Genomic DNA, 18,979 nt, shown 5'->3' on the forward strand with positions numbered 1-18,979 from the left:
TGGTGACAGAAGCAAAGTGTCTGGTGTGAATAGTAAAAGAGACTCACAAGAGAAACACACAGGTAGATTGAAACAAGTTTGTTTTTTTTTAAGTTCTGAAATATGATAATGCTCCTTAGTATAGGTGCTAATCACTCAAAAGATCCTTCCATCAACAAAATAAAGGCCATACATGACAAACCCACAGCTAACATCATACTAACATCATACTCAGCAGTGAAAAGCCACAAACTTTCCCTCTAAGATCAGGAACAAGACAAGGATGTCTCCTCTCACCACTTTTATTCAACATAGTGCTGGAACTCCTAGCTGCAGCCATCAGACAAGAAAAAGAAATAAAAGGCATCCAAATTGGTAAGGAAGAAGTAAAACTGTCCTTACTTGTAGATTACATGATACTATATATAGAAAACCTAAAGACTCCCCCCCAAAACTATTAGAATAAATGAATTCAGTAAAGTTGTAGGACACAAAATTAATAAATTTGGACCATTTCTCTATACCAATAACTACTAGCAGAAAGAGAAATTTAAAAACAATCTCACTGACATTTGCATCCAAAAGAATAAAACACATAGGAATAAATTTAACCGAGGTGAAAGGCCTATATTCAAGAACTTTAAGACATTGATTAAAGAAATTGAGGATGACACAAATAACAGATATACCATGGCTCATGGATTGGAAAAGTTAACATTGTTAAAATGTCCATACTACCCAAGGCAATCTACAGATTCAGTGCAATCCCTATCAAAATACCAATAGCATTTTTCACAGAACTGGAAAAAAATAATCCTAAAATTTGTATGAAGCCATGAAAGACCTCAAATAGCCTGAGCAATCTTGAGAAAGAAAAACAAAGCTGGAGGCATCAGAATATCAGATTTCCAACTATACCAAAGAGCTACAGTCATCGAAACAGTATAGTTAGTACTGGCACAAAAATAGGCACATAGATCAACAAAACAGAATAGAGGACCCAGAAATAAACCCATGCTTGTATGGGCAATTCATCTACAACAAACCAAGCAATAATACATAAGGAGGAAAAGTCAGTCTCCTCAATAAATGGTGTGGGAAAACTGGACAACTACATACAAAAGAATGAAACTGGACCACTTTTTTAAACCACATGCAAAAATAAACTCAAAATGGATTAAAGACCTAAATGTAAGACCTGCAACCATAAAATTCCGAAAAGAAAACATAAGCAGTAAACTCTCAGACACTGGTCTTAGCAACGTATTTATAGATCTGTCTCCTCAGGCATGGACAACAAAAGCAAAAATAAACAAGTGGGACTACATCAAAATAAAAAGCTTTTGCACAGTGAAGGAAACCATTAGCAAAATGAAAAGGAAACATACTGAATGGGAGACAATATTTGCAAACAATATGTTCAATAAGCGGATAATATCCAAAGTATATAAATAACTCATAGAACTCAACACCAAAAACATAAATAATCCAATTTAAAAATGGGCAGAGGAACTGAAGAGACATTTTCCAAAGAAGCGTACAGATAACCAAGAGATACATGAAAAGGTGCTCAACATCACTCATCATCAGGGAAATACAAAGCAAAACCACAATGAGATATCACCTCACACCTGTCAGAATGGCTAGTATCAAAAAGACAAAAAATAACAAGTATTGGCATAGTTGTGGAGAAAGGGAACCCCCGTGCACTGTTGGTAGGAATGCACACTGGGAATGCACATTTCAGCCACTACAGAAAACAGTATGGAGGCTCCTCAAAAACTTAGTTATAGAAATTCTATACAATCCAGCAATTCTACTTCTGGATATACACCTGAAGAAAACAAAGACACTAATTCAGAAAGATATAGGCACCCTGATGTTTACTGCAGCATTACTAACAGTAGCCAATATATAGAAGCAACCTAAGTTTCCAGTGATAGATGAATAAATAAAGAAGATATGGGATATACACGCAATGGAATGTTAGCCATAAAAAAAATGAAATTTTGCCATTTATGACAGCATGGATGGACCTAGAGCTAAGTGAAAGAAGTGAGAGAAAGACAAATACCACATTATTTTACTCATATGTGGAATCTAAAGAACAAAACAAACAAACTAAACAATAAACAAACTCATATACAGAGAACAAACTGGTGGTTGCCAGAGGAAAGGGGGGTTAGGATGGGCAAAATAGGTGAAGGGGATAAAGAGGTACAAACTTCCATTCATAAAATGAGTAAGTCATGGGAATGAAAGCACAGTATATATATATATATATAGATATATATATATATAGATATATATATATATATATAGTAATAAACTTTTATGGTGACATGATAATTGCACTTACCATGTTGAGCATTTTGTAATGTATATAAATATCAGATCATTGTGTTATACACCTGTAACTAATATAAATCTTTGTTAAAATCTTTCCAATTTCAAAATGTGTATATTGCATATTTATGAAATGTGTATTTATTATATAAATAATAAATAAATGTATTATTTATTTGATAATTTCTTCCCCTCCTGTATTTCCTTTTTCTGGAACACCTCTTAGCTGGTTATTAGGCTTCCTTCATGAACTGTACTCACTTTTCTATTTTCTTTTTCCTTGTTCTTCTGTATGATTTTTTTGAGAAATGGCTGCAACCTTACCTTCCACGTTTCTACTAAATTTATTGGTTATTTTTGTTTTCTGGTTCTCTTACTTTTTCCCATCTATAGTCCATTTTTTTTCTTTTTCTTTCCTTTTTTTTTTTTAAGTATCCAGTTCTTTACACATATTAATTATATCTTTAAAAATAACATTCTTGGGCGCCTGGGTGGCTCAGTTGGTTAAGCAACTGCCTTCAGCTCAGGTCATGATCCCGGAGTCCTGGGATCGAGTCCCACATCAGGCTCCCTGCTCAGCAGGGAGTCTGCTTCTCCCTCTCACCCTACCCCCTCTTGTGCTCTCTCTCTCTCTCTCTCTCTCTGTTTCAAATAAATAAAATAAAATCTTTAAAAAATAAAAAATAAAATAACATTCTTATGATTCCTTTGTCATATATCTCCTTTTTCCTTAGGTTTCAAATATTTGACGATTTTCAACTATCCACTTACATTTAAAAGTGAGGCACTAACATGCTGAATGAGAGTTCAGTGTGCAATGGGTGAAATTTGTTAAGCAGCGGACCTCATTATAGAGGGGTAGCCAGCCATTTCATTTCCAGTATCCTTTGGTCTTTTCAGCTGGCCAGTTTCTGCAAGAAGCAATTCCAGTCTTCTGCTGGAGATCATAAACCTGGCCACCAGACTTTTACTTCATCTCCATTAGTAGTACAGTATTTCACCCCACTCTTACTGTGTCTGGTATTCCAGAATCCAGAACTTCCCTGGTTCAGCCTCTCTAGACAGCAAGCTTCCATCCAACCTTCTGTCAGAGGAAGTGAGGGTAACTATGTGACCATGTAGAGTAAGGAAGAAGATCTGGGGATAGGACTATTGCCCCTTATAAATGGCCCAAACAATCTTATTTTCAGTTCTACCTCATACTTGCAGATATACCAGATGCATCTAATTCTTGTGTCTTTCAGAAATTAAATACGGGAGTTTTAAACAGAAAGGTCATTTGTTTTATATTGGCATTCCCTACTATAGACACTTACATTTTTACTTTCTTCACTTTCCAACTGTCAAAATTATGTTAATAGCTCTCATTTATGGTAATCATCTCTCCCATTCCTTTAATCCTTCTGGGCTAATATCTTTTTCCTATTTATTGTAATTTTAGAGGGGTTTCAAAAGAGATCAGATGGAGATTAAGGCATATATTCAAATCGTCATCTTCAATGAGGAGTCTCATCTGTCATGTACCCCACCCTCCAGCTTAAGAAATAAAACATTATAAATATAGTTGAAGTCACCTTTGTGCTTATGATTAGCCCTTTAGACTTTTTCTAGGAATAAAAAAAATAAAAAAATATTCTAGGTATAAAGTCATGTCATTTTCAAACACTGATTTTTGTTATTCTAATATTAATTAGAAAAAAATAAAAAAGTAGCACCTGGGTGGCACAGTCAGTTGAGCAACCAGCTCTTGGTTTCAGCTCAGGTTGTGATCTCAAGGTCATGAGATCAGGTCCAGCATTGGACTCTACACTCAGCGCAGAGTCTCCCTGGGATTTTCTCTCCCTCTGCCCCTCCCATTTGTGTTCTCTCTAAGAAAAATTTAAGAAAAATAGGAAGGAAGGAAGGAAGGAAGGAAACCAAAGAAAAACAAAGAATACAAAAATACTACTTTGAAGGGACACATGCACCTGATGTTTATAGAAGCATTATCTACAATAGCCAAATTATGGAAGCAACCCAAGTGTCCCTGGACTGATGAATGGATAAAGATGCGGTGTATGTATGTATGTATGTGTGTGTGTGTGTATATATGTGTGTATATATATATATATATATATATATATATATATATATATAGTGGAATATTACCCAGCCATCAAAAAGAATGATGCCATTTGCAACAACTGGATGGAACTAGAGAGTATTATGCTAAGTGAAATACGTGAGTCAGGGAAAGACAAAGACCATATGATTTCACTCATATGTGGAATTTAAGAAACAAAACAAATGAGCAAAGGAGAAAAAAAGAGAGAGAGGCAAACCAAGAGACAGACTCTTAACTATAGAAAACAAACTCATGGTTACCAGTGGGGAGGTGTGTGGGGAGATGGGTGAAATAGGTGAAAGGGATTAAGGAGTGCACTTGTTGTGATGAACACCAGGTGATGTATGAAGTGTTGAATCACTATATTGTACACCTGAAACTAATATTACCCTGTATGTTAACAGGAATTTAAATGAAAACTTAAAAAAAATAAAAACAAATATTAGAATGCTCATCTTAGCAAATATATCCCAAGGGATATGGGAGTGACTAGGTTGAGCTTCATCACTGAAAATGATGTTAGACCTTAAATTTAATATATTCTCCCAATTAAGAAATTTTAGAAGACAGTTTTCATTGGGAATATGTATGACATTCTTGTGTACAATATTATGATTTCTCCTATGTTTTTCTATTGGCATGGCCTTAGAAAATAGTTATATTGAGATATAATTTACATATTATAAAACTCACCCACTTTTAGGGGTGCAGTCTTAGTAATTTAGTTGATTTCTAGTATATTTATAGAGTTTTGCAACCATCATCACAGTCAAGTTTCAGAACATTTCCATTAACTCAAAAACAAGAATGGCAGTAAATCTCTGTCCCTATTCCCCAGCCACAAGCAGCCATTAATCTGCTATTTCTATATATCCGCCTTTTGTAGAAATTTCATATAAACTGAATTACACAGTATACAGTCTTTTGTGTCTGGCCCCTTTCATGTAACTTAACATTTTTGAGGTTCATCTATTTTGTAGCATATATTAATAGTTTTAATTGCCAAGTCATATCCCATTGCATAGATATAGCATATTTATCACTCACCAGTTGATAGACATTTGGACCTTTTTTTCCAGTTTTTGGCTGTTACAAATAGTACTGCTATGAATATTTGCATGTGTTCATATGTTTTTATTTCTTCTGGATAGATACCTAGGACTAGAAATGCTGGGTATATCAAAAGTACATATTTAATTTTTTAAGAAACTACCAAACTATTTTTCACTTTCCATTCCCACCAGCAGTATAAGAGCATTTTAATTCCTCCATGTCCTTGTCAACATTTGGTAAGGTCAGTCTTTTGAATTTTAGCCATCCTAACAGGTGTATGGTAGTATCTCACTATGATTTTAATTTGTACTTCCCTAATGACTAACAATGTTGAGCATATTTTCATGTGCCCATTAGCCATTCACATTTACCTTCTTTGGTAAAATATCCATTTGAATATTTTGCCCATTTTTGTATTGGATTGTCTTCTTACTGGGTTGTAGGAGTTCTTTATATAGTGTACATACAAATACTCTAAATATATAAAAAATATATAAATATAAAATATTTTCTCTCAGTCTATGGCTCGTCTTTTCATTTTTCAGTGGGATATTCTGGAGTAAATCCTAACCTATAGCTACAGGTTTTTTGTAGACACCCTTTGACAGACTGAGGAAATTACTTTTTATTTCTAGTTTATTGTTAAGGGGCATTAAATTCTGTCAAATGCTTTTTTTGTTTCTAATGAGAAGACCATGCATGTTTTGTCCTTTATTCTATCAATACGGTTTATTACATTAATTTATTTTCAAATGTTAAACCAACATTGCATTCCTAGGATAAACCCCACTTGGTCACAGTAGATAATCCATTTTATATGTTGTTGAATTTGGTTTGCTAATATTTTCTCAAAGATTTCACACCTATGTTCACAACGATTTTTCTTGTGATGTCTTTGTCTGGCTTTGGAATCAGGATAATACTGATCTCATAAAATGAGTTGGGAAGTGTACTTCCTCCTCTGTTTTCTGAAAGAGTTTGTGTAGGATTAGTGTATTTGTTCTTGACTTAATTAACTGCTATTCATCCTTCAGATCTCATTTAAGTATCAATTCCTCAGGGAAGGCTTCTCTGACCTCCTTGACTAAGTCCATTTCCCTTGTTATAACTGTAATGGCTTGTAAATAAGCTCTTCTTCTTGTAAAAATAAGTAAATTTTATTCAATAGGATTTTTATTATTGTTTCTCTCCCACTTTACTTTAAGCTCCATGAAAAGAAAAATATTGAGTGTTTTTGCTCAACACTATGTAGACATTAGTGCCTATCCTACTACCTGACACGTGGTAGGTAGGAGCTCAACAAATACTTGGCAACTGAAAAATACATAATGATTGCTTTAGTTTTATTTTTGGTATTTCTTTCCCTTCTTTACTTGGAATTATTTTCTTTCTCTAGATTCTTCATATATTACCTTGAATCATTGTGACTCTTCCTGCCTAGTCAATCTAGACATTTTTTGTTCATATAGACATTTAGAGTGATATAATTTCACGAAGTATTACTTCAGAAACATTCCAAAGATTTTGTTACAATGTCTGTCCTTCTATCCTTCAAAAACACAAACACCATGTGGCCTCCCTATTCAAAAACCACGAAAATATTTCCATTTTCTATGGAATAATATCAAAAGTTCTTAGTGAAGCAGTCAAATCAGCTCCAAACTGATATATGGCCTATCATCTCACCTATATACCTTATACTCCAATCAGATACAGACAGGGCTATTTGTTCTTTTCTTAAACAAGTATTATACTTCTGTTTATAAGTACTTTTCCCCTTGTGCTCAGCATCTAGCAAAATCTTTAAACACAGTAGCCCAATAAACATTTGTGGAAGAGTTCACATCACTTTTCATACTCATAGTTAAGATTTTTAAAATTTACATCTTTTATAATTTTGAATATTTTTTAATTGAAGCATTGCTATTTTCTATTGCCATGTCCTCACATCTGCAAATTTTTCTCTTTCCAGTGGTAACAACCTTTTGTTTTATTATTTATTGGAGTATAATTAACATACAGTTTCAGATGTACAATACGATGATTCAACAATTCTATATGTTACTTATTACAATAGGTACCCTCTAATCCCTCTGATCTCTTTCACCCATCCATCATCAACCACTTCCCTTCTGGCAACCACCACTTTGTTCTCTGTATTTAAGAGTCTGTTTTGTTTGACTCCTTTTTTGTTTATTCATTTTTTTCATTTCATGAATTCCACATATGAGTGAAATCATATGGTATTTGTCTTTCTCTGTCTGACTCATTTCACTTAACATTATATCCTCTAGGCGCATCCATGTTGTTGCACATGGCAAGATCTCACTCTTTTTCATGGCTGAGTAGTATTCCATTGTCTGTGTGTGTATGTATGTATGTATATGTAATATCTTCTTTATCCATTCATCTACTGATAGACATTTAGGTTGCTTCTGTATCCTGGCTATTGTCAATGATGCAGCAATAAACATAGGGGTGCATATATCTTTTTGAAGTAGTGTTTTTGTTTTCTTTAGGGAAATACCCAGTAGAATTACTAGGTCATATGGTAATTCTATTTTTAATTTTTTGAGCAACTTCCTTACTGTTTTCCACAGCAGCTGCCACCAATTTACACTCCCACCAACAGTGCACAAGGTTTCCTTTTCCTTCACATTCTCACCAGTACTTGTTATTTCTTGTGTTTTTGAGTTTAGCCATTCTGACTGGTATGAGGTGACATCTCATTGTGGTTTTCATGATGAGTGATGTTGAGCCCCAAAGAGACTGTCTTTTCCCCATTGTATATTCTTGCCTCAAATTATATTTTTATTATATAATTTCTAATTTGACTGTATGGTGGTCTGATGTTGCTATGGCTCATTATTTTTAATTTTCTTTAATTTTTTGTTAAAAAATATTTATATTTGTACAATCTATTTTTAAACTGCACTAAATAGTTTGTATCCTATACTTTGGTCAATTTTTATCTAAGAGTTAAACATATTTAAAAAGATATCTTGGGGGGCATCTGGGTGGCTCAGTCGTTAAGCGTCTGCCTTCGGCTCAGGTCATGATCCCAGGGTCCTGGGATCGAGCCCCGCATCGGGCTCCCTGCTCCGCAGGAAGCCTGCTTCTCCCTCTCCCACTCCCCCTGCTCATGTTCCCTCTCTCGCTGTGTCTCTCTCTGTCAGATAAATAAATAAAATCTTTTTAAAAAATAAAAAGATATCTTGGCTTTTCTCCCACCACCATTAGACTGTGAAATTCAAGTCTCTCTTGTTTACTGTATTCTTAGCACCTAGAACATGTTGGTACATCAGCTCAGCAAAATTTTTAGAGTTGTCTTTTATTCTTTCCACTGATGCTAAATTAAAAGTATACATTAAGGAATAATAAGGTAGATTACCTTATGACGGAACAATGAATAAAAAGACATAATAGAGGGTGTTAATTAAACACAGCAACAGACACTGAGTTCCTAGTATGAATCAAGATGTTCTAAGAAGGTAATGCAAACACAATTTCTACCTTTGAGGCCTATGAGGATGCACAGGTTAACAGGTAACTTTGATATGGTATACTAAAAGGAAGGTATGCATAAAATGGCATGAAATTAAGAAATGAGAAAATCTTTAGTTGGGCAGGGGAAGAAGGTAGGTAAGGCAATTTTATAGCAGTAAATAAAATCTTTTTAAGGATAAGGAAACCAAAACCCAGGAAAACTACAGTGCTGCTCAAGATCACAAGGCTAGAGATCGCAAAAAGATCTAACTCCCAGTTCTATGCTCTTTCCATTACACCTTACTTACTTACTATCAGTACTTTACAGCAACTAACAGAACAGGATTTAGAGAGTTACAAAATAAAATGTGGGGTGTTATTCATCCTACCCCATATCTTTAATATAGAAAAATCAAGGACTGTACAAAATTGTGAAAGTTAGCCATGTACCATGTAGTTTCAACAACTGCTAGTTGATTGGCCTATAAAAAGAATGCACCCTACAAGTGTTGGTTAAATGTATTTCACCCGAAATTTAAACAACCCAGTCCAATCAAGGTGACTTAGAGATAAACAGAACTATTAAATTATATGTATGTGTGGGTGTAATACTTTTTTTTTTAAGTGTTAAGAAAGGGTCTGCAGCAAATCTTTAAAATAGCAAGGCAAGGTCCAAAAACAAGAATCTGCCCGCCATTATTCAGCACATTCCAAGGAAGTGAGACCCTGAATCTGTTGATCTAGGTATTAAAGCCAACATAGAGAGACATTCTTTTAGGGGCAGGGATGGTCTTTAGGCTTTTCCACATCTCTCAAGACTATCTGATTACATTTGACTACCAAGCAACCTTCCCATGACTAATTTGCACCACCCTCCCATCTCCTCCAGTACCTGTTGAGCCCACAACCCTGACTTTGGAACATTAGGTTATTTAACCCTCCCCTCTGCTATTATAAATTAATAAACTGGCATTCTGAATCCATGTCAGTTTTTGGTTGGTTAACATGAAATTACCTTAAGAATCTGCACGGTTCTAAAAGCAGTGTAGAAAAAAGTTGAAGAACCTGGGAACTTAAAACCATACTCTAAACCGGTAATTGAAAAAGTGATTCAGGCCACAAATGGATTTGATTTGGCTTGCACAGGAAGAGAAAAAGGAGAAAGAAGAAAGAAAAAAGAAGAGGAGAATGAGGTGGGAGGAGGAGGTAGAGGAGGAGGAAAGGCGGGAAAGGGGAAGACACTCTAAAAAATCTGGATATTTCACATAAAAATGCATCTTCCCTGCTTCTCTTGAAAACTCAGGCTCTGGCAGTCCTGGGGCCACACTGCCGGCATAAGCAGCCACAACCCCCTTTATAGGGGACATTTGCTTTCTAACTCATCATAGACCAACCACTCCTTTCTATTTCCCTGATACGGAGGCCAAATGTCAATTGTCATTTGTCATTCTGCTTGCAGTGTTGTCTTCCTTATAAATGTCAAAGAATAAAGAATATCCATACTTGGTGGATAAGTGCAGATTTTATAAAAAGTACAATCCACTCTTCACATTAATTCAGTAAAACAAAGGTAGAATCAAAGAAATCCATTTACCTTAATCTGAGTCTGTTCGATTGACTTTTCCCATATCTGCTGATCATATGCTCCAATCTGAAATAGGGAGGAGGCTATTTGAATGATGCAAAGGAAAATCCTTCTATTTAGGTCAAATCTCACAAAAGTCATGAAACTATTAAGTATCAATATGATACCTGGAAAAGGATTATGCTTCTCAGAGGTTAGAATAAATTATTATTTCAAAGGGCTGTTTCCTTCAAAACTCTAAAGTAGCTGGATCTAAAAGTAAGCTAAAAAGCAATGTCCAAGATATTTCAAATTATTACCTTACAAGATATTTCCACTTCGTAAGGAAAACATCAGTAGGAAAACTAGAGAGGAATAAAAGGTAACGGGCAGCTCAGTAAGACTGCTGACAGTACCAATCTGAGCTGTGAAGATAAAAGTTTCAGGTCTAAAAAAAAAACAACAGCAGTTTGATCAGAAGCAAACTTTCAAAGCGTTGCTGTGGCATTGTGTGATGCAGCCTGGAGAAGGTGGGGGGGACTAGAAAATCCTATTCGGGGACCTGGAGCTGAGTTTAAAAGACCTAATGACCTTGTGCATCGGTTTTCCATCTAAGTTGAGAGACACCATGTAGGAACTCCTGGCACTACCAAGCTCAGGAAAAACTAGCAGGATAGTCTTTGCGGGAGCTTTCTGCAGGAACTATGCTTTACAAATAAAAAAGATTGATATTACCTTCTTTTGGTACCACGATATAGCATCTCTCTCATTTGAGGCCATCTGCGTCTCCAGGCAGAGAATGGGATTTCACTGAAAATGAAGGAAAACCAGTTGGTGAGTCCGGTTGCCGAAAGGTACTCTCCCACTTTGGGGAGAACGCAAAAATCGCTTCTCTCAGCCTCTCCATGAGCTGCTGACTGTCTCTCTCCGGCTCTTTGCCAGGAAAAAAAAGAGAAAAACAGAAGCAAACCAAAAACCTCTGGCGCAGTGGCGCCCCGAGAAGCCTCTCTGCGATATTTGGTGCGAGCGTGTTACAGGGATGCAGGGGAGGGGAAGGGGTGGTGGCTGGAGGTTGAGCTACACACACCCCCTCCTCCGCTCCCCGGCGTCCGGCTCTCACCTGGTGCCCGCTGCCCCGCAGTCCGGCGGCCGGGACCTTCCTCCTCAGTGGCCCCAGCCCCGCCATGAGGCCGGGGGCGAGACTGCGGGCCCCGCAGGCCACATCCTCCCCCAGAGGCCGAGACGCCGGCGCGGCCGTTACCATGGAGACCGCGGAGGCCGCCGGGGCCTCGGAGGCAGCGGGCCGCCCAGCGCCTAGAGGAGCGCAGTCTGTTGCCTCAGACCCGGCGCCCTCCAAGCCCGACCTACAGGGTCACCGGACTGAGCCCCCCCCTCCACCGAGAAGCCAAGAATGAACTGGGAAAGGAGGGGGATAAAAACCGACGGACGTCTTCGCTAGCCGCCAGCGGCTACGGCAATGGCCAGAGGCTCAGTGCCTCGCTGTTCGGGTGAAGGCAGAAGGCCCCCCCCCCGGCGCGGGAGGCAGCAGCTGCGGGACGGCAGGCGTGCGTCCTGCTAGGCCGGACCGGCCGACGGGCCGTGACTCAGCCGGCCGAGAGCTGGGCGAGGGCAGCGCCGCAGATCGGGGTGCAGCCTGGCTGCGGCTTCCGCTTTCCGGGTTTTGCTGCTCAGATGGCTCCGCCCCCGCCCGGGCCTGGCCGCCGAGCCTCTGCCAGGCTTGGGGATGGAGGGGCTCGGAGCTACTCGAGCGTCAAGGCCAAGGCAGATCACCTCCAGGTCACGTCCGCAGAAATGACTTTCCCGGCCATCGATCTAAAGGGGGTCGGTCCTGTTCTTATTATAGCTCCCCGTTCAATCCTTTGTAACACTTATCTTTCTTTTACAGGTTTCTTTGTGCTTCATTATTTACTACCCGTCTTCCCCAAAGGGCTGTGGGCTCCGTGAGGTCAGAGCCTGGGGCCTGGCAGGAGCCTGGCACATAGGTTCTCAGTCTTGGCCGAACGAACGGACGTTCTCCTGAATTTACGCCGTCCTGGGGCTAAGGGCGAGGTGGGCTGCGGCTTAGTGATTGGCTTCCTCTCCCGCCCCCCAACAGCTCTGAGATTTAAGCTTCTGAGTGCTCGACGCCAAGGGAAGAGGAGGGACGGCTTGGGGCAGTTCCAGGGCACTTTTCGCAAATCAGGATAGGAGAAGGTGGAGGCGGGAAGAACTGTTTCGAGGTTAAGAATTCAAGCAGCCTGACAGAGGTCAGGAGAATAGAATGGTTGCGCCCTAAAGCGAGTATTTAAGAATACCTTAGTAAGGTTTTAAGCTGCTTTCCTCCTCTATACTGCACGTTTTTTGGCCACTAATGTAACACTGAGCCCTAACGGCCATTCCCACTCCACTCGAATCGGTGTCCTTGCTTGCATATAACATTTGACTCAGATAAAGCTATGACAGATAATCGTCACACCAGCTACCACTTCAGAAAGCCTAAGAAATGCGATTCTAAGTTTTAAGAGCATTTCTTATCTATTAAATCGGGGTAAGGTGAAGTCCCATTTTACTGACAAGGAAAAAGCCACTAAGAAGTAAAAGTAACTCCCACAGAACTAAAAATTATTTCACCCAGGCCTGATTTATTTTTATATTGCACACTTCTGATTTTGCTTCCTGACAGCTTTTCCCCTTAATTCTGTTGGGTTTCAGGACAAAGGGCCAACTTGAAAACCCAGATGGATAAATGACAAATGAAAAAGTCATTGTGTATCTAAATATTTGCTTTTAAGACATAAATTACAAGCATTTTACTTCATTGCTTAGCGCACAGAGACTTTGGGGGGAATTCATGTTAGAAGTGAAATCAGGTAAGTTGCATTATGGAATAGTAGGAAGTAGCAAATCATCTTCCAGGTGCCCCTTTTTACCAAGTTTTCAGTCCTTTCTAAGGCTGCCACAACACTGCATGGGCTTTCAACCAAGAACTGCATTCAAATCCCTGCCCCAATTAATGAACTGTGTGATCTCAGGCAATTTATTCAACCTAACAAGCCTGCTTTCTCACCTGTATTTATTATCTTCCTACTAAATACTAAGGTCTGTGAAGATTAAATGAGATACCCTCCTAGAAAGTGCCTGGCCTGCAGCAGTTACTCAGAACACATTAGTTCCCGTCCTTTTCTTTTCCTAATCAGAACCAAGGTCTATCAGGGCTTAGCAAGTATCTCAAAGAAAAGTTCACACAAAAACGGAGGAAAAAAACCCCACTGCATTGTGTCACTTAATACATTAATGACATCCAAAATGTCTATTCACCATCTTCATTAACACTGCTTGCTTGCATGTATTTTGAAAACTATGGACATCACCAGATTAAAAATTTAAGATTGTCCTCTCAAGCAGATACAAGCATCAGAGGGCACAAGTGCCACAAATGCCAAGTGTAGCTTTTCTTCTTCCCAAAAACTAGTTGCATCTCCGTATGATGGAATTTTCCCATTATCTCTGACCTTTTCTTTCTTTCTCTGACCTTTTCTTTAGGAAAGAAAAGTCACAAGATTTTCTAGAAGATTAGAAAATGACAGGGGACAAAGAAAGTGGGGGATTAATACTTTAAAAACAGGTTCCAGGTACCTAGAATTCACATGTACTATTCATTTTCTCATGAAACATAAGTAAAGGACAAATCAGACTTTTGTTTATTAAAAAAATACTTTACAGGGAAAAAAAAACCTCTATGCATTCCATTGTCCTATTTTACAAAGAAATAGCTTAACAATTTAACACACTTAGACAGCTACAAAAAGCACTGTGTTAAAAGGATTATTATTCACACAAATTTAGATTTAAGACTATTCATTAAAAACCTTTTTAAAACACTCGTTAATGTCAATAAACAAACTAAGGCCACACAACGCAAATAGTCCGCCAGGCAAATTATACATTTCATCTATATGCAAAGACCTCTTAGATAAATTAAAGCCACAGGAAAAAAAAAAGTCTTAGCTGCCAATCAAAATGGAGTTTAGTCACAGAAAACACTATTACATGAAAATTTACAACATGTGATAGAAGTAGTACATAAGTATTTCTTTAGAGAATTGAAAAGTGCTATATTAAGAGACAGTGGTCTCAACTACATGCACAAGTGGATCATAAAAAATTTATGAAGGAAATGGAAGGCCATAATATTTATGGAGATACTTGCTTTTAAAGCAACAAACTTTCAGGATGAGGATAGGTCCCTTATGTGCTAAAGAAAAACATTTGTCTCGTACATTTCCTCTACTTACTGCATGACCAATAAATACAGCTACAACTTGTTTAAAAAAAAAACTTAGCAGAAATATGAATTTCTGCCATGTACTAGTGAAAGGCTCTTTTTTTTAGACCTGTAGCAATGACAAAATCGATTAGAAAGACACAAACTCAATTATCCTAAAGGTATAAATGCAAATAAGCTTTAATGGCAAATACAGATGAAAATATAATGGGCTAATATTAATGATCAAGAATATAGTCACTAAGGGTTTTCTTGAATCTTGGAGTCCCATTTCTAAATTAGTTTTCATTCTAGACACTATTTATAGAGGGAAAGGCAATAAGCAGAAGTTTCTCCAGGCATTAAGTGTGAACTTTATGCCTATTAAGACTGATGCAAGATGTTGCAAGACCTCTTTTCCTAAGGTTTGGTAAAGGATTTTATTAAACAAGCTCCATTTTCCCCCTACAAGAGCTTGTAATACCTGTCAACTGATATTCCAACTGTCTCCAAGGGGAAAGGGCACCTTTCAAGTTTTTAATTAAAAATAATAAAGTACCAGTGAAACAAATTCTAAGTACTGAATAAGCAAATTAAAAGTACAATTAAGCTTAGGAATTCATTTTTAAAGAGTTAAAACTTTGGAGGGGAAAACTAATATGTAGGTTTTTATTATTATTGCTTTATGAATTTGGGATACCTCTGAATCATAATCCTACTCCTAGCATATCTTGGTAATTACAGAATGACTTCTGGGGCAGGGGGAAAACTTTTATCCTTATTTATGAATACCATAAAATCATTCTAGTTACTAAGTTAGGAATATTCATTTATTGGGTCCTTTCCATAAGCACATTTTTAAAATATCCCTCTGCTCCACAAAATACTCCAACTTACAGCCACATTCTGCAAGTAATCTCAAAGAGTTGGCACAACAGATAATATACCAAAAAGGAAGATCAGCTTAAATTTCAGATACAACTTCACTGCCATCACTACTTTACAAATCAGAAGACGCCGGATTGCTCCATGCCTCACTCCACCAAACCAAATAATTTCAAGATTTAGAAAAGTTGCAATCATCTGTATCACTAAACTAGGATACAACTTTGAAAGCAGTAAGGAAACTCAAAACTTCAGCTTTTATATTCATCAGTCTTTAAAGCATGCTATTAAATCTAATACTCACATAGGACATTCAGTTTCCAGATACATTACTAGCTAAATGTTTCTCTCTCCATTCTATTGCAATTCTAACATACAATTAATTTATTAGTACATGATTTTAAACATTTGTATACTCTTTTAATGTGTTTATATTGGAGGTGAGGGTAGAAATATTTTATAAAAGGAAAATGGGGATTTGCTTTTGATTGTAGGTCTTTGCAGATCCGCTGGTTCCTGAGTGATTATACACAGTGCTGGCTGTCAGGAGACAGTCTCCTTGTTTATTAGTAATGACCAGCTTAGATGACAGATGGCATCTGCTGGATGGCAAGTGGGAGATGGGGAAATCGGATCTTGGAAGACAAGAAAATAAAAATAAAAAAAGTTTTTGCTTTAACAACCTTGTTCTTCATGATTATTTTAAAAAGCAAATGTTGCCTGAGAAGAATTCTACTTTGTACAGCCTAGTAAAGCTCTATGAAATTCTTCTGGACAGAAAAACAAAAACAAGAAAACCCAATCCACATACTTTTGTGATTAACCTCCCCCCCCTCCAAAATAACAAAAAACACCCTCAAAGGCAGGTCCCTTTAAAAACTAGTCTTGATAAACTAGAATTTACCCTAGAATTTATACCCAAGATTTTAAAACACCCCTGCAATAATCACATTACTTTTCATACCATTCTAATTACCTTATTTACAAAGATAACTAAAACCAACATCACTTCCAATTCATAAATGGTTTACATTGAAATGTTTCTCTATTTGTCTTCATCCTTTGTAACAGAGAATACATACATATACATATATATAAGGAATAATACAGATTCTAACTAATCACTGCAGTATTTGCTGATGGTTACTTTTCTATCGGTTTACACAGTGACCTCTATACTTTGCTAATATGCATTTAACTACACAACAATATTGCACAAAGTAATATTTATATAAGATTTAGCCTATTTCAGAATATTTTAGAGAAAATTCATATTTGATATTTCAAAAGATGCAGCTAAGTTTTCATGGTGACAGACATAATAAAGCAGCATCTTTTTTTTTGCCTATGTTAAATGTAAATATTCCAAATCTCACCCTCCAGGAAAAAAAAATCTCCGAATTGCACAATAACCAGGTAGATACAAGAATCTGGTCTTAGGTGTGGGGAATACTCTTCCTTTAATGAACAAAAGGCCTATTGTATTATTAACTAAGAGAAAGTGAAATGTGTATCATGTTAACATTCTAAAACAATAGAAAGTTAAGACTACACCAGCTATATGAACTGTGCCTGTTTGGAAAAAAAAAGAAAAATTTAAATACTCAGGCACTAAGCAGTAGGTTACCTGAAACTCTAGGATGAAGTCTAATGCCATATTTTTTAATAGACCATAGCAACACAGAATAATAGTAAACAAACCCAAGTATTCACCAGTTAAAACTGTGAATTGAAGTGTCTCAACAGATCTTTATCATGAAGAAGTTGATGCCAAGTGACAAAAATGGTTTTTCCTAAGTTTCATGCACAAAATATGGCAGCCTCATCAGAAAGATTGGTATCATTCTCTAAATCTGATACTTGTGATCAATTTAGGAAGCAAAAGTATCCACACAAAATGTGAGGATGCTAGGTAGCAGAATGATAGAGTATCATGTCAACATTATCTCTTTTACCCAATTATCTTCCACAGTTACCATGTATTCTAGAAGAGATTAAATGAACCATGGATAATGAATGACCAAGGACTATTCATCTTTAGATATTTTTAATTGAAATATCCACTGGGCTTTAAATAACAGATACAAAAAAGACAGTTTGGATCAGAAAGTGCTGTGCTTTCTCTTTTGTTAAGAAACCAGAGAGCCACTGAATTTTCCTTAGAAACTACCTGTTCTTTGCGGTTGGAACTTACTTGCCCATGAACAAGATGAAAGAACTCCTTCCTGCAACTTTTGCCATTTTTACTGTGGTAACTGAATCCGTGCCATAAAGACACAAGTACCAAAGCATAAATCTGATCTTCTATCATAAAACAGCAAATATGGCAAGAGACAAGGCAAGATAAAATTACGGGAAGTGAATAATTTACCAAATAAGAATCTGTTATTCCAGAGAATTCTGTTTGATTTGAAGAAGAGATTGAATTGTTACCTCACACCTTAAAACAGAAAGTAGCAGCAGACCCACTATTACATACTGTACTAACGGGATAAGATACAACTCTTAACTTTGCATAATCTGTGTAAAAAAGATATGCTTGACATTTGTGGAATGTCATTTCTCTTTATAGAATTATAGGCAAGATTTCTCCAATAAAACTTAACTTAAGCCAGTTATAAAACTATAACTTCACATCAAAATTTAAAAAAGTTAAAAAATGTGTTTGAATATGTACATATCACACAGGAGTGCTCGAATGTTCCTGTAGATTGTGTTGCTGGTCAGAGTCCAGTCTACTTTCCACCTTTAAAACTGGAACAGGCTGAGTCATCTGATCTTGCTGTAGTTTAAGTTCCGATGAAGGGAAGGATGATGAAGCAGTTGTCAAAAGCTGCATCTCTCTGCATGTTTCCTCAGATTCAGTTTTTACCCTCACACACTGGGAGTCAACTTCTAATTCTTGCTTTCCAGTTAAATCACAGTCCATGGTAGAACTGCTTTCTGTGTTTTGAGTGGCTTCCACAACAGGGTGGTACTGTTTAAGCCTTATATGCCAAGCTAAGCTGCACACTGCTGACACTGTTTTGAACTGATGAATGACATTTCTAGGGATGAAGTAAATATCATTGTCACACAGCTGAATTCTAGCGTAACGAATGCCTTCCCGCCTCATTTGGTTTAGTTTAGCTTCATCCACCCACTGTACACACTGCAGAGAAAAGAAAGTTGCATGACACTTTAAAATATGTAGAAATTTACTCAAATAAAACATCAGAATTAACACAGGAAAACAGGAGTAGGGCCAAATTAAAGCCAAGCAATACTAAATAATAGACAACTTTCTAAAATTTCCTGT

General features: G+C 37.1%; 3 protein-coding genes across 5 annotated transcripts in view; 1 reads left to right on the forward strand and 2 right to left on the reverse strand.

Moving 5' to 3' along the window:
* The window catches only part of PHTF1 (putative homeodomain transcription factor 1), a 45,948-nt gene extending 34,155 nt beyond the window's left edge, over nucleotides 1-11,793 (reverse strand). Inside the window, exons 1-4 of one of the 2 annotated variants that reach the window (XM_027610186.1) lie at nucleotides 11,653-11,708; nucleotides 11,268-11,342; nucleotides 10,853-10,897; nucleotides 10,563-10,619 (exon numbers count right to left, since the gene is read on the reverse strand). Coding sequence is in view for 1 of the 2 variants with exons in the window: in XM_027610177.1 (XP_027465978.1) it covers nucleotides 10,563-10,619; nucleotides 11,268-11,312 (102 nt within the window). In the remaining variant the exon portion in view is untranslated. Of the gene's footprint in view, nucleotides 1-10,562; nucleotides 10,620-10,852; nucleotides 10,898-11,267; nucleotides 11,343-11,652 lie in introns of both variants that reach the window. The other variant, XM_027610177.1, reaches the window with a different exon arrangement.
* A 404-nt stretch (nucleotides 11,794-12,197) lies between these two features.
* On the forward strand, nucleotides 12,198-16,305 carry LOC113931941. Its single transcript, XM_027610201.2, has 3 exons — nucleotides 12,198-12,374; nucleotides 14,076-14,164; nucleotides 16,176-16,305. The coding sequence occupies exons 1-3, from the start codon at nucleotides 12,225-12,227 to the stop codon at nucleotides 16,249-16,251; spliced, it is 315 nt and encodes a 104-aa protein (XP_027466002.2). The 5' UTR covers nucleotides 12,198-12,224; the 3' UTR covers nucleotides 16,252-16,305.
* Nucleotides 13,296-18,979, reverse strand: part of RSBN1 (round spermatid basic protein 1) — a 54,003-nt gene continuing 48,319 nt past the window's right edge. The window contains exons 7-8 of one of the 2 annotated variants that reach the window (XM_027610162.2): nucleotides 18,359-18,832; nucleotides 14,199-16,316 (exon numbers count right to left, since the gene is read on the reverse strand). In XM_027610162.2, the coding sequence (XP_027465963.1) occupies nucleotides 18,362-18,832 (471 nt within the window). In that variant the 3' untranslated portion in view covers nucleotides 14,199-16,316; nucleotides 18,359-18,361. Of the gene's footprint in view, nucleotides 18,833-18,979 lie in introns of both variants that reach the window. The other variant, XM_027610151.2, reaches the window with a different exon arrangement.

The sequence above is a fragment of the Zalophus californianus genome, chromosome 4 (genome assembly GCF_009762305.2).
Source record: "Zalophus californianus isolate mZalCal1 chromosome 4, mZalCal1.pri.v2, whole genome shotgun sequence".
Classification (NCBI taxonomy): Eukaryota; Metazoa; Chordata; class Mammalia; order Carnivora; family Otariidae; genus Zalophus; species Zalophus californianus.

What these genes read in the sequence shown, in the direction of transcription:
- LOC113931941 (XM_027610201.2), top strand. Translation starts at nt 12,225, where the DNA reads ATGGCTCCGCCCCCGCCCGGGCCTGGCCGCCGAGCCTCTGCCAGGCTT. An exon ending in CGGCCATCGATCTAAAGGGG is followed by an intron (nt 12,375 to 14,075) that starts GTCGGTCCTGTT and finishes CCTTTTCTTTAG; the next exon opens with GAAAGAAAAGTCACAAGATT. An exon ending in ACTTTAAAAACAGGTTCCAG is followed by an intron (nt 14,165 to 16,175) that starts GTACCTAGAATT and finishes TTTTGATTGTAG; the next exon opens with GTCTTTGCAGATCCGCTGGT.